Here is a 14994-nt window from a genome sequence, read left to right as displayed (position 1 = left end):
TCATCTACAGTACATAATATAATCAAAAGATTAAGAGAATCTGGAGAAATCTCTGCGCGCAAGGGACAAGGCCGAAAACCAATACTGGATGCCCGTGATCTTCGGGCCCTCAGACGGCACTGCATTAAAAACAGGCATGATTCTGTAACAGAAATCACTGCATGGGCTCAGGATCACTTCCGGAAATCATTGTCTGTGAACACAGTTCGCCGAGCCATCCACAAACGTAAGTTAAAGCTCTATCATACAAAGAAGAAGCCATATGTGAACACGATCCAGAAACGCCGTCGTCTTCTCTGGGCCAAAGCTCATTTAAAATGGACTGAGGCAAAGTGGAAAACTGTTCTGTGGTCAGACAAATCAAAATTTTAGATTGTTTTTGGAAACCATGGACGCCACGTCCTCCGGACTAAAGATGAGGGATCATCCGGATCATCAGCGCTCAGTACAAAAGCCTGCATCTCTGATGGTATGGGGGTGCATTAGTGCCTTTGGAATGGGCAGCTTGCACATCTGGAAAGGAACCATCAATTCTGAAAGGTATATAGGTTTTAGAGCAACACATGCTCCCATCTAGACGACGTCTTTTTCAGGTAAGGTCTTGCATATTCCAGCAAGACAATGCTAAACCACATACTGCATCTATTACAACAGCATGGCTTCGGAGAAGAAGAGTCATTTGGTCTGAACAACAACTGAACCTCTTGGCCATGCCTGCATGCTTTTATATGCATGTAGTTGCTGCCACATGATCGGCTGATTAAATATTTGCATTAACAAGCTGGTGTACAGGTCTACCTAATAAAGTGATCATGAGACGGGTGCGTGGGGGTTGGACCCAAAATGCACGACTCAGAAACAATAGTTATATAAAGACCCCTCAGGGCTTTATTCGGGACGAATCCCAGGAGCGTAGTCAGAACAAGCAAAGTCCGTACACGTAGATCCAGCCAAACAAATAGTAAACAAACAAAAAGCACGGTGTCGAGGGAAGAGGCAAACTCGTAGTCGGTAGACGTGCAGGGAGGTCCGGTAGCAGGAGAGCTGTCAGCGGGGCAGATGAACAGGCGGACGGCAGGCAGAGGCGTAGTCGTGGGCGAAGCGGGAGTCGAAACCATGAAACAATCAGCGAAGCAAAAGTACAAAACGGTAGGCGAGGACGAGGTCAAAAACAAACAGTGGTCAACAAAACAGAAATCAATAAACAATGGTCGGTAAACAGGCTTGGATCGTAACGTGTAATCAATAATAGTAATGCTCAAGAGTTGCGTGGTAAACAGAGGCAGACAATTTCGCGAAGAACAGTTGCGCGACTGGGCTATAAATGCGGGTGTAGACAGGTGTAGACAATTAGTTAGAGCGTAGCAAGGAAATGGAAAACAGGTGCGATGGATGACAAGTTTAACAAGGTGATTAGTAATCGTTAGTAATAAACCTATCCTGCCCTAGCATTAGTAAATTAGTAAATGACATGCACGAGAAACGTAAGGTAACATGAACACATTATTAGTTTGTTAGTTTCTACCCAATCCTGATCTAGCGTTAGTAGTTTTAGTAAATAGACAAATGGAAACAATTAGGGAGTGAATGACAGAAAGAGAGAGAGAGAAAAGGCGGAACGCAAGGTTTGCGGAAAGACATGTAAAAGTGTATGCATAAACAACGACCAGTTAACGTAACAATAAACATAAATCAAAACATAACACAAAGCGAAACTAAGACGATAACCACTCACATAACAAGGTAATATAATCGTACGAAACATAACTAGACATGACAAGAAAATAAATCGTAACGAAACATAACTAAACAACATGACGAACCTAGACTAACATAATACATGATAAGACACTACGTGACTAAGACAACATGAATAAACATAAAACATGGCAAGACAGACCTGAAACGTGACAGATCAGTGAGTATAAATATAGGCCTAATGTGCCTACTTCATTACAGCAACAGGAAAGACAATGCATAGGCTAACTTGAATATAAAAGAAAGAAAACATTATTTTCACTTGCTAAAAAATATGTTCCCTTGAGTATATCTCCAAAATCAAAATGTCAGTTCAGGTATATCATCCTACAATACAAGGATAGGTTGTATGGAGTCAAATTAGGAAAATATAGGCATGATTTTGAAATACAACCCTGCTTTTACTGTTCATCAGTTTGACACATTTGAGAGTCACAAGTCTCCCCTACATAACACAAAAAACGAAATGATATTACGTTCAAAAATAAGAAAGTTATTTGACAGAGATTTATGGGAGTGATTTTTCTATTTTTCTAGAGACTTTAGAAAATTGAGAAATACTGGAATACTGGACTGAAAACAAGGCAACGTAATAGCAATATATAAGAAAGGGGACTGTACTGATCCAGAGAAAAAAATATTAAATATTAAATAATAATAATAATAATAATAATAATAATAATAATAATAATAGTAATAATAAAGATAATAGCATCCTAAGGGATAGGCAATATGGTTTTCACATGGGATGGTCATGACACATTTTGGCATTCTTTTGGCCAGCAGAATCGTCAAAAACTCTAAACCTGTCAGGCTTCAGGACAAAAGGACCAAACGTAGACTCAGGGATAAAGTGACAAAACAGCACAGGTTTTGACAGGAACAACTCAGGCAGCAGGAATGTTATGGAAACTCAGGTAACCCCGGAGAGGAACGGGGTACTGGGAAGCTAGGATGGCTCGGAAAGGCTGGAGAGACTAAGGTGGTTGAGGGACGCTGGAGACCTTCGCAACACAACACAACCTTTGCTTGTGATCACAACAACATTTACACTCTGTTTGACACCAACAACAAGCCATCTGGTCCAGGTGGTATCTCGGGGCAGGTCCTCATGTGCTTTGCCTTGGAACTTGCTCTGATCCTGTTCGAGGAATCCATACCATCCATGTTGGGGCAACATTGGCTCAGGTGGTAAGAGCAGTCGTCTGGCAGTCGGAGGGTTGCCGATTCGATTCTGACCTGGGTGTGTCAAAGTGTCCCTGAGCAAGACACCTAACCCCCAAATGCTCCTGATAAGCTAGTTGGGCATGGCATGGCGGCCAATCACTGTTGGTGTGTGAGTGTGTGTATGAATGGGTGAATCAGAAGCATCGATTGTACAGCGCTTTGGATAAAGGCACTATATGAATGCTAACCATACCGCCACCATTCCAGTACTATGGAAGACATCAACCGTTATTCCCGTCCCAAGGAAACCCAGCCCATTTTGTGCTCTGTGGACAAAAAATATCTGTCCTTTAAGGGCACTACCAAGTGTGGTAGTGGGGGCTATGATATTATATGTTTTGATTTCCAAATGCATTTGGTCCCATATGACAGATGCATTATCACAATGAAGATGGTAGGAATTACTGGAGGCATTTCAGATTGGTTTTAGAACTGGTTATAGGATAGAACACACAGAATGGTAATAGGAGGGATCTTATCTGAACAGGGTAGTCTGGAAAGTGGAGTCCCTCAACGATTGGTACCACTGGGACCACTTCTCTTCTTCATTGACATGAATGGCCTTGAGAAGGACATTGAAAGTACATTTGCTAAATTTGCAGATGATACAAGACTGGGAGGTTTAGCTAAGTTTGGAATCTATTAAAGTAATCCAACAGAATCCAGAATTGGGTGGAACCTGACAAATTAAATTCAGTATAATTAAATGTAAAGGTGAATGTAGGTAGTAATATAAGTCACTGGAGACTGCACACTGCGGGGAAAAAACATGTGGGCGTAATAATTGATCAAAGCCTTTCTAGTCACTGTGCTGTAGCTGTAAAAAATGTTTACAATGCCATTATCTGACCATAAAGTATTGTGTGCAGGTCTGGGGACGGTGTTACAAGATAGGTGCTGGAAAAAGGGCAAACAAGGGCAAGCAACATGATTCCAGGTTATCCAAGATAAAAGTTCTGAGGAAAGACTTACGATGCTTCATCTCTTCAAGCATAGTAAATTCAGAATTTCATTGAGGCTTTCAAAACGTGCTTCAAAGAGCAAATTGCAGTAACATCATGGTCCAGAAAATTCCTTTAGTATAACATCAGGGGGATTTAACTATACCTGACCACGTGCTCTATCCAGCTACCCCTCCAGGATTTGGTAATCTCCTGACTAGATTACTGCAACTCCCTACTACTCCTACGCCATCTATCTGCTACAACTCATCCAGAATGTGGTGGCCTGACTTGTTTTCAACCACTCTAAATTCTCACATGTCACATCCCTGCTAAAGTCACTCCACTGGCTAGCTAATGTGCCAGGTTCAGATTAAAAATTGCAGCCAACAGGACAGCACCACCCTACTGACAGGACATTCAACCCTACGCACCAGCTTGACCACTCCGCTCTGCTGCCACAGGCTGACTTGCACATCTTGCCAGCCATATGAATGGCTCTCGCTCGTGCCAACTGCGGAGCTTCTCCACTCTAGCTCCCCAGTGGTGGAATGACCTCCTCATTCCCATGAGAACTGCTCGCTTGTTTCCCATTTTCCGCAGCAACCTTACTTTGACTTGGTGGGAATCCCTAAAATCTATTGTCACTTGTTTTCACATGTCTCTATCTTTAGCCCCTTGTTATATTTTGTACTTTCATCTAGGACTTTTGAATTTGTATTTGTCTCGGAACTGTAGTTCCTGACCGTATTACTTAAATTCATAAAAGTGATTAACAAACTGAACTACAGCAGGATTACTGAGTTAACTACATAACTGTGTTGATTAAAACCAGAAAAGCTGTTACTTCAGTCCATGTTCCAGATTTGGGAGGGTTCCAGGTTTTACTCAGTGCAATTATTCAGAGAGCTCAGATAGGCCTATTCCACAAAGCATGATTAGTGAGTCAGCCAGATTACTGCATTGAGTTAACCTTAGAACCTGGCAAAATCTGGAACATGGGCTGAAGTAAAAAGAGCTGTCCTGGGTTTTATTTATGTGGTATGGACTTATGCGGCTAACTCAGTAATTCTGCATAGTGGAACAGGGCCCTGCATCGTGAAATACCCCCCAGGACCAGGCTTGTATTGGCAATTTCACTTTGTTTGATTTTATCTACAATAATTGTTAGGGATGCCAATAATTTTGGCACCTGTCGTTATCAGAAGAAATGAGATTACTAAATAAAATGACATTACATTGAAACAGTGTAAATGTTTTGAAATAAAGGTTTGAATATAGAATAAAATCATTATACATTGTTTATTATATGCAGCCTTTTCTCTCTTTTTTTATTAAGGGTGCTAATAATTCTGGAGCCCAAACAAACACAAGCATGATCCATCATAGGCTTAGTTCCAGCTAAACCAGCTACTGTCTTTGTAAGGGTATTTATTTCATTTGTTGCATGACAGTAGTGATTGACAATTCAAAGGAAAGTGAAAGGAATTTTAAGATTTTTCATAAAGTAGTTTAAATTGTATATTGAAAATGTTCTAGTTCCTTATCAAATACCATCAAACCTATTCATCTTCATGTGTGATTTCTAAAATTAATAAAACAATTCAAGGGAGCTTTATTACTGAGAATTATCACTGATGGTGATCCCTGTTCAACATCAATACATGGTAAATTTTAATTTAACCTCCTAAGACCCGCACTCTTTTTGGTATGCATTTTTAATTTCTCTTTGCTATTTGGGCTTATTGGCACCTGATAAGTATAAAAACTAAGCATCATCTTTTGACATGATGTAGTTTCTGAGAAAAATGATGTCCACATATGTGGACTCTCGGTCTTAAGAATGAAGTATTATGGTTGTACAGCCCAAAATGTGGAGTCCACGCATGTGTACGCCAGGTCTTAGGAGGTTAAATAAAAAGGCTTGTGAAAATGTCAACTTTTCTGCAAGTCAAGGGTTTTTTTATTTATACTTCATCGTGCTTTGCTTGCGATGTCTGCGTATGTGTGCTCAACGGATGAGCAGTACAATCCATATATAATAATTGATAAAGACAAAATTAAGAAGGAAAAATCAGTTGTTCCTTTGTGTTTAATTTTCACAAGATGAAACCGATTTTCTACCCGTAGTCTAATTACAATTTATGAGTTGTGTCGTACACCGTTTTTTACTACACCATTAGATTTTTCCAACCAAGGACCAGCTGTCTCTGACATCAACGAATTCACTACAATGTATGACATCCAGAGTCCCGCCTCCACAATGTGAAGACCAATGAGAACCTATTAAAAAACAACACCATCGCGGTTATTGCTTCCCTACAGTGGGACTTGACAATGTAGCCTGGTCTTCTGCCGAGTACCGATGGTTCTATAGTACGGGTGAGGATTTTAATCTCTGGCCGCCAGGACTGTTAATTTGGGGTTTAGGGTAAATAGGAAATAGGGGATAGAGGGGTAACGAGCGTGCAGCGGTATTTACTTTCCCTTTTTTTAATTGTAAGACTTTGACTAGTTGTCCGAAGTGACAAATTAACAATGGAAAATAAAAAAGTGGATGCGCCAGGCCTGCTGTAGTAGCTATAATAATAGGAAACTAGCAGCTAACGTTAGCAGCAGGACAGGAACAGCACGAAACATCTGCAGCCGATTCCAACGCTTGAGGGACACGGACCTGAGGGTGACAGAGCCTCTTGCGAGGTCCGGTTGATAGCATTAGCTCGCTAACGTTAACCATCATAACAGATTGAGTGACTGGCAACAAGATAAGAATATGAAAGTCTAGCTCGCTAGGTCCCACGATTATGAATGTGCAATAAAGTGTTTAACGTTACTGTCTGTTAGTTTTCCGTCTTGTGGAAGAAAAAAGGAAGTTGGAAACGCGTTGGCTAGCTAGCCTGCTAGCTACTTCAGGACCAGTATCGAAATAGCTAGCTAACGAACGAACACTGCGCTCCTCTTCGAAGTTAAAATAAGACTGAAAAGCAAGAGTTCTTACTCAAGACAATCCGAAATTAACTTTGGTGGATTTAATGCGATTCTTTGTTCTGATTTGCTGGAAAGACTTAACTTCGCTAATAAGGCAAATCTACGGAATACACAGAACCAACAATGGGGGAAAATGACAACATGGACTATTTTTACCAGCAAGTACTACAGAAGGACGTGACTCGGCGGCTGCAGGTTGGCCAGGATCTGATTGACTACCTCAACGATCCGCATAGGTCGTCTGATGTCGACCAGGAAAAACCTCGTTTGGATAAAACTATTGATGAGCTAACGGGATGGGTAAATGCAAGCAATTATAAGGTAATTACAAGTTGTAACTGTGGGGTTTTCGGTTTCCGGATCGAATTCCTCTTTTGATCATCGTAATAAAATGTGTGGGTTATGAGATGTGCTCTGCAGACGCGACGAGTCTGCATTCCTTGCGAGGGCTTCAAATTGCGCGAGGCCAGTGACATGTCAGCATTGTTGTGTCGGGACGGCCATAGCAGGGCCTCCTCGTCAAAACCAGGTTGAAAATACTGCTTTTAAATAACAACGCTCTGTTATCTGCAAGCTTAAACCTTACATTATCTAAGTTACCTGTCTGGTTTCCTACTGATTGCAGTCCTATAGTTGAGTGTTATAGCTATAACGTTATATTATAGCAGTTGAGAAGCAGGCTGTCAGGTGTTCTTGTTTAAAATATTTTAAGTATAAAAACACACGTCAAAATGTGTCGTACGACACCGAGACCCCCGAGTCGTATTGCCACAACGACTGTCATGTAAATGTTATGCTTTCTGCCGGTGTGGTAATGATGGAAAAAATGTCCTCCATGACCGGAGGATGGGGGTGGTGGGCAACTCGCTGTTTCGGTGTGGTCCATGCTCTTTCCCTGGAAGAATAAGCCAATGATCACAGCGTGAGCGAACCAATAGGAAGACTGGTGGAAACTGTCAGCCTGACCTCAGCCATGTAATTCTTTATCCGAATTTTCAGATGCGTTTCGCGAGACAATTTATATGCTCCTGACGCTGCCATGTTTGCTGCCATTTTTTGTTTTTTTTTACCATTACTTTTATATTGCTCTCTATTTTGTTATGAATTCACTTTTGCGATGTTACAAATGGGAGGGTACGAATGCATTTCTTTTGATTTGACAAAAATCCATTGTATGTCCTTTCTGTATGCAAAAGTAGGCTTGCTTCTTTGTTTAACTGTTGCCTTTCGTTGACTCTTTTGGAAGATCTCTTGTACTTTTATCAACTGATTACATCTGCAGCTTTTTAGGTCGGGTCTGCTCATGTTACTGTATTTCACGCAAATATTGGAATTTTGAGTGCACAACCCTGTTTGCAACAAGGTTCTCATTAGCAGCTGATTGGGCACATTTCAGGATGAACACACGAAGAATTATCATTTTAACAGATTCATGCGATTGACCAGCATGTCTGGACGTAGCTTTAACTAATGACTGCTGGAAATCCAAATGTAAATGAAAGCCTAATAGCCAAATTAAGGATTATCCGACTTACAATGTTGACATTTAAATGGAACTGTTTTTAGATGCCCCAAAATAAAGTTTGAAAACGCAATTTTTTTTGTCAGTAGGCTACTACAGTTTACAAAAACTGATGATTTGAGACATCCCTTGTCTTAAGACATCAGTGAGGGAACACTGAATGGGGAGTGGCAGTCTGTGGAAGGCACAAACAGCTTCTGACTACCAACTGCTTCTAGCACTATTATTGAATAAATTAATTTCAGTCAGGACCATTCTGGTCTGGTACAGTAGCGATTTATTAGAAACTTAAGAGGTAGGTTACTTAACAATTCTCTTTGGTGGAATGGCTTAGTTCGGGGGCTACGTCTTGACATACTGGTAGTATGAGTATATCAAACAGGCCAGCAGCTGACATAACATTTTTTCACAGCAATGACATGGTAGCAAATTAGATATAAAATGCATATAGATTTGTATGCAAAACATAAGACACATTAAATACTATAAAATATACTATATGATATGATACTATAATGTATCACAATCAAAGACTAAATAAAAGGTGGAGCTGGGGAGGTGGTGGGTGTTTTAAAGTGAGCTCAGCAGCGAAAAGTAATGGCAGGGGAACTGCTTAAAAGAACCATTTTAATTCAGTGAGCAATGTGGTTGGTGTTGATGAATCAGCTGGGTGTCAGCTGATGGCTGAGAAGTAGGCGGACTACCATGGCCTGCTTGAACTAACGCTACGCTTAATATGTTGAGAAGTGCATTGGCAAGCATGATTTATTGTATGGTACAGCTGTTATTATGCCTTCTTGCAAACCGGCTCCCTCCAATTTCCTCATCTTTTGAGGCTTAGTTTCACTTAGTTACTTCGTCAAGTAAACGGTAACTTAAAACATGGAGATATTTTCACTTGTATGGCAGCCTTTTTTGCAGTGGCACTGTATGTAACCCTGTTACATAAGCATAGTCCTGTGAAGTAATTTTTTGTTGTTGGCTTTCTCTGCAGGGAAGCTAGGCTAAGTGAAGTTGTAGGTTGAGAAAAGTTATAAGAGTTCAAATTTTGTTCAATAATGATAATAATATTGAGAATGTTTATCACTGCAGAAATTTCTGCTTTTGTTTTTCCACTCAACCTTATTTAATAGCCTCCCTTTTATGAAGTCATCACACTGCTTTTGTTAGTTCAGTTTCATCAACAGTGATGGGTGGGTAACACAATGTGTTCAGTTCCCCATTTTCATTTGTATTTCAATGGGCAGGGAGCAGGGGACAACCTGAACTAAAAAACCAGGGCTGGATTCAAATTTGAATTTTATGCTTTGTTCCAGCGGTTCCCTTCCACTTATTCAGGAGGGAATCCCCAAAATGCCAAGATGACATATTGCAGCCACGTCAAGTAGGGTTCAGTTCCAAATTATGAAAGGGGAGAGGGAAATTATATTCCCTTACGCTCTTGTTTTTGCTCCTCCTGTTTTTGCGCCTCCCTCCCACCAAGGGTATAAAAGCAAGCTTCCAGCAATAAGTGAAATCCCATAATGCAATGCTCTACACGTGAAGAATGGAGCAAATCAGTGCAGTGTCACAGAGAAGGCATTTTTTTGTGGGATGAGTTTGGGAGGTTCATGAATAATTCCTGAGCGCATGATGAGGGAGGAATAAGAATGTGAGTAACGCATGTAACCACGGTTCTGTGAATTACAGATGACCATCAGAGGTCATAAAGCACTGAATCTTCTTCATCTCACAAATGCGCAGTTTAAGACCTTGTAACAAGCAGTATATATGAATATCATCAACACACCTGTTCCCACAGATCTTCCCGCAAGTGAGTCAATTTTATTAAATTCCTCCTGACCGTCAGACGATGGTGCTTTAAAGGTCCCTGGTCTTTACCATGTACTGTTTTCTATCGGGTCACCATAGCTGCTCACCATGTGACGCCATGGCCGTTTTACCAACATCTTTGCAGTCATAAACTGGATAGGTTTCCTTGTGACTATTTTGGAAAATGACATTTCCCTTGCTGGGGCGGCCTGTAGCATAGTGGTTAAGGTACATGATTGGGACCCGCAAGGTTGATGGTTCGATCCCCGGTGTAGCCACAATAAGCAAGGCCGTTAACCCTGCATTGCTCCAGGGGAGGATTGTCTCCCTTGCTTAGTCTAATCAACTGTACGTTGCTCTGGATAAGAGCGTCTGCCAAATGCCATTAATGTAATGTAATGTAATGGATTATAAAGGAGTTGAATGTGTTTGAAGTTATGCCATCATAATGATATGCAGGTTTGCTTCAGCATGGCCCACCTTGTAGCTGGAACAAATCCAAGCACTCCGCACAGACAGCATTCAGTTCACAGCCTGTCCTTGGTACAGTGCATGAGCAGAACAATGCAGAGAGAAAAAGTTGCTGTGCACATCCAACCAAAGTATGCTCTGGATAATGGACATGTGAACCTGGATAGAGATGTTTTTTGGTACATAAAGCCACACAGAAGTAATCTCAGGACCTAAAATAAAACATTAGAAAGGTCCCACAATATGGGACTTTTAAAACAAACTTATCTGTATCCGCCAATATGCTAAGTGGCCAATGTGATGCCACAACAACATTTGATGGATGTAAATTAAGAGAAAATGTTTGATTAAAGTTTTTGCTGAAAATGTCATGCTCAAAAATGGCTAGGCTAAATTAGTCAGTTTCTTTTTCTTTTAATTAGGATTTAATTTGTCATTTTTTCAGGCCAATCAATCTCTTAAGCAAAGCTATATACACTCAGTGAGCACTTCATTAGGTATTTATTAGACTTATGTTTTAGACTTCTACTGCTGTAGCCTATCCACTTAGAGTTATGATGCGTTGTGTGTTCAGAGATGCTCTTCGGCATACCACTGTTGTAATGTGCGGTTATTTGCATTACTGTCACCTTCCTGTCAACTTTGACCAGTCTGGCTATTCTCCTCTCTCATTAACAAGGTGTTTCTGTCTGCAGAACTGCTGCTCACTGAATTTTTTTTATTTATTATTTGTTTATTTATTTAATTTTATTGTTTTGCACCATTCTTGCAAACTCTAGAGACTAGTGTGTGTGAAAAGCAGTTTCTGAGATACTCAAATCACCCTGTCTACCACCATTCCACAGTCAAAGTCATTAAGATCACAGATTCTTCATTCTGATGGTTGATGTGAACATTAACTGAAGCTCCTGACCCGGTCCCACCAGGTTCACTTTTCCCTGAAACAGCAGGTCTCTTATCATAAATCCTTGATTCACCATCACTTCATCCCCTGTTTTGAGGTAATCAAGAATCCCAGAGTCACTGGTGATAGATTTATCACTACAGCATCCCCCTTATACTGCTGAGATGAACATTATAACATAAAGGTGAAATGGCAACTAAATACTTAATTGTATTCCAAGCATAGTAGCTGCTATTCAGACCTTGAGTCCAGGTGCTTTGGCTTCTGGATTTCACTTTCCCTGCAGTTTAGGATGCAGGTAATTTTGGGGTAGTTGCACCTGAATGTCTCTGAGGGTGCCAAGGTATCAAATTCCCTCAGCACTTCAGCCATTGTGTCAATCCAAAAAGATAAGATGTTCCTCACTTGACCGACTGACATGCTGAAGCGCATGGCTAGGTCTTTCAGCAGCAGATTTAATTTCAGCTTCATTAATGTGAATGATTTCATGTTCAATTTCTGTCTTTAAGGAATCATTAGCATAGGGCCGAAGGGCTGTTACAAGAGTGCGAAATGTGTGGAGTGGGATCGAAATGTATAGATTTGAATGTGAATCATTTGCCAAGATGAGATTATTTAAATCACATTGGGTTGACTGCTCTGTTGTAACCTTGTTGTGAGTTTTTGTGGTGTAGTTATGCTCCTGAAAAATTTAGTCTTCCCATTGCGTTCCTACAGAGGTGAGCTCTTTAGAGGGTGATTGACTGATCAGCTGCAGAGTTGTTTCCTTCATCAATGTCTGTAGAGGTTCCTGAAGTGATGTTTGTTTATTTTCTTCTTCTTTTTCATTGGCATTAGGTAAAACAATAACTTTTTAAATATTGGGTAATAATATTATTCAGGGTTTGTACAGATTTTGAGCAATAGATTGACTTTTACTTGATATCTCAATGACTAAACCAAATTTTCATGATCAAACATTCTGTGATATCTGTGTACACTCACCAAGCACTTTATTAGGAACATTTTCACTTTATTCCACCTACTTCATACGATTATCTTATCAGCCAATTGTGTGGCAGCAGTGCAATGCATACAATCATGTAGACACGGGTCAGGAACTTCAGTTAATGTTCACATCAACCATCAGAATGGGGGAAAATGTTTTACTTGGAATGTTTGTTGGTGCAAGACAGGGTGGTTTGAATACCTCAGAAACTGCTGATCTCCTGGGATTTTCACCCACACTAGTCACTAGAGTTTGCAAGAATGGTGCAAAAAAAAATAAAAAATTTAGTGAGCAGCAGTTATGCAGACAGAAACGCCTTGTTAATGAGAAACATCAGAAGAGAATGGCCAGACTGGTCAAAGCTGACAAGAAGGTGACAGTAACACAAATAACCACTCATTATAACAGTGGTATGCCGAAGAGCATCTCTGAACACACAACCTATCATAACTAATTAAGTTTAATAAATACCTAATAAAGTGCTCACTGAATGGCAAATTGAATGGCATTTCTGGTATACTGCTATGTGCTATGCTAGTGGATTTCATCATAGATGGCAAAAACAACAACTTCATATAAGGAAATGAAGGATTAAATTGTTCTACAAACACAAAATTACAAGGCTAATTATCGCTATGCAGCCTTTCATTGCTTTTTTAAAATGTTCATAGTTAGAGCGTATGGTCAGATTTGTAAACCAAATGCAACAACAAAGATGATGTTATCTATCCTGGGATGGCCAGTCTCACAGGCACTCATGGTTTTTTTGGGGGTTTTCTTTTGGTTTTTTTTTTTTTTCAAATTGCGCTTGACATTGCAGGTTGCCATTGATAGGCCACAGATTACACAAATGTATTCTATTTGTAATCAAGGTTATTAGTTAGAATCATGGCAGTTAAGTCCGATTTTTTAAAATAGCAGGTGTCGGGACAATAAATGAATAGCTTATCTCGGCGATCTAAAAATGCAGAATATGACTAAGAACTGAAATCTCATTGTATTCAGTTCATAGCTATGTATTTAAACAATGAAAAACATACTTTGAATCCAGACTTCAACACTATGTATGCTAGTTTGCTTATATTTAGCTTTCACCATTCCATTTAATAGGGAGCAGTATACTGGAAGCATCCTTTGCACTTTACCTCCCTATAGCCTAGTGTATATAATATGGAAAATTTAACAGGAAATCAGCAATCTGCACCACAGACAGAAGTGAAATTTCACAAATTGATGCACAGTCGCAAAATGAGAGTGAATCTCCCCTGTGGAATGTGCAAGGGGGACCCTCCCTCCAGTTAGCTGGTCTCCTGGAAATAATGGGGTATCTGTTGTTGTTCAGTGACATAATCTAGTAGAAGCGAGGGCAAAGGCATTTTGGTACTTCTGCAGTTATTTTCATGGGGAAAAATCCACTGAGCTGTAATTCCATGCCACAGCTGAATTGCCACCTTTCACCACCTTTTTGTGTAAGCTAAGGCTGTGTGGATAGAGCTGTACAAAAAGCATATTTCATGCCAGGGAGTGAGCAAACATACACTTTTAGCTGACGTTACAGTTCCTGTCCAAAACAGGAACTAGCTTCACCCTGCGTTGACATGTGGCAGTCTGGCCAATTCCAACAGAGAGGACTGAGGAGCTGCTGAACCATAGCAGCATCCAAACTAATAGTGTTGCCAGCAGTATTATTATTTAGCTTACCCACTCACTATATCATTGTTGTATCATGTGAGTTTGAGCTTTTGAGTATCATCTGTGTTGTGAATCCATTACTTTTTGGATGATAGCTAGTAACTAGCGAGCAGTCATGTTTTTACAGACAACGCATTTCTACTGGCAACTACACAAACCCAAAATCCATCCATCCATCCATTATCTGAACCCGCTTATCCTGATCAGGGTCGCAGGGGGGCTGGAGCCTATCCCAGCATACATTGGGCGAAAGGCAGGAATACACCCTGGATAGGTCGCCAGTCCATCGCAGGGCACACACACCATTCACTCACACACTCATACCTACGGGCAATTTAGACTCTCCAATCAGCCTAACGTGCATGTCTTTGGACTGTGGGAGGAAACCGGAGTACCCGGAGGAAACCCACGCAGACACGGGGAGAACATGCAAACTCCGCACAGAGAGGCCCCAGCCGACGGGGATTTGAACCCAGGACCTCCTTGCTGTGAGGCGGCAGCGCTACCCACTGCACCATCCGTGCCGCCTAACAAACCCAAAATGAGTCCCCAAAATAAACAAAATTTTCACTACCTAATTTCTGCCATGAATAAGGTGGATATCCAATCTTCAATAGGAGACTGTTGTGGGAGGGCTTCATGAACAGTCTGCCATAAAATCTGCTGTAGGGAAGTTGTTCATTTCACATTC

The 14994-nt window shown here is 40.7% G+C and overlaps 1 protein-coding gene across 20 annotated transcripts in view; it reads left to right on the top strand.

Moving 5' to 3' along the window:
* Positions 1 to 6278: 6278 nt before the first annotated feature.
* Positions 6279 to 14994, top strand: part of LOC133127692 (CLIP-associating protein 2-like) — a 113840-nt gene continuing 105124 nt past the window's right edge. For all 20 annotated transcript variants that reach the window (XM_061240874.1, XM_061240855.1, XM_061240957.1 and 17 more), the window contains exon 1: positions 6279 to 7235. In XM_061240874.1, coding sequence (XP_061096858.1) covers positions 7038 to 7235 — 198 coding nt within the window. In that variant the 5' untranslated portion in view covers positions 6279 to 7037. The remainder of the gene's footprint in view (positions 7236 to 14994) is intronic.

The sequence above is a fragment of the Conger conger genome, chromosome 1 (assembly GCF_963514075.1).
Source record: "Conger conger chromosome 1, fConCon1.1, whole genome shotgun sequence".
Taxonomy (NCBI): domain Eukaryota; kingdom Metazoa; phylum Chordata; class Actinopteri; order Anguilliformes; family Congridae; genus Conger; species Conger conger.
Note: the sequence above shows the minus strand (reverse complement) of the source record. Positions and strands in the feature narration are given on the sequence as shown.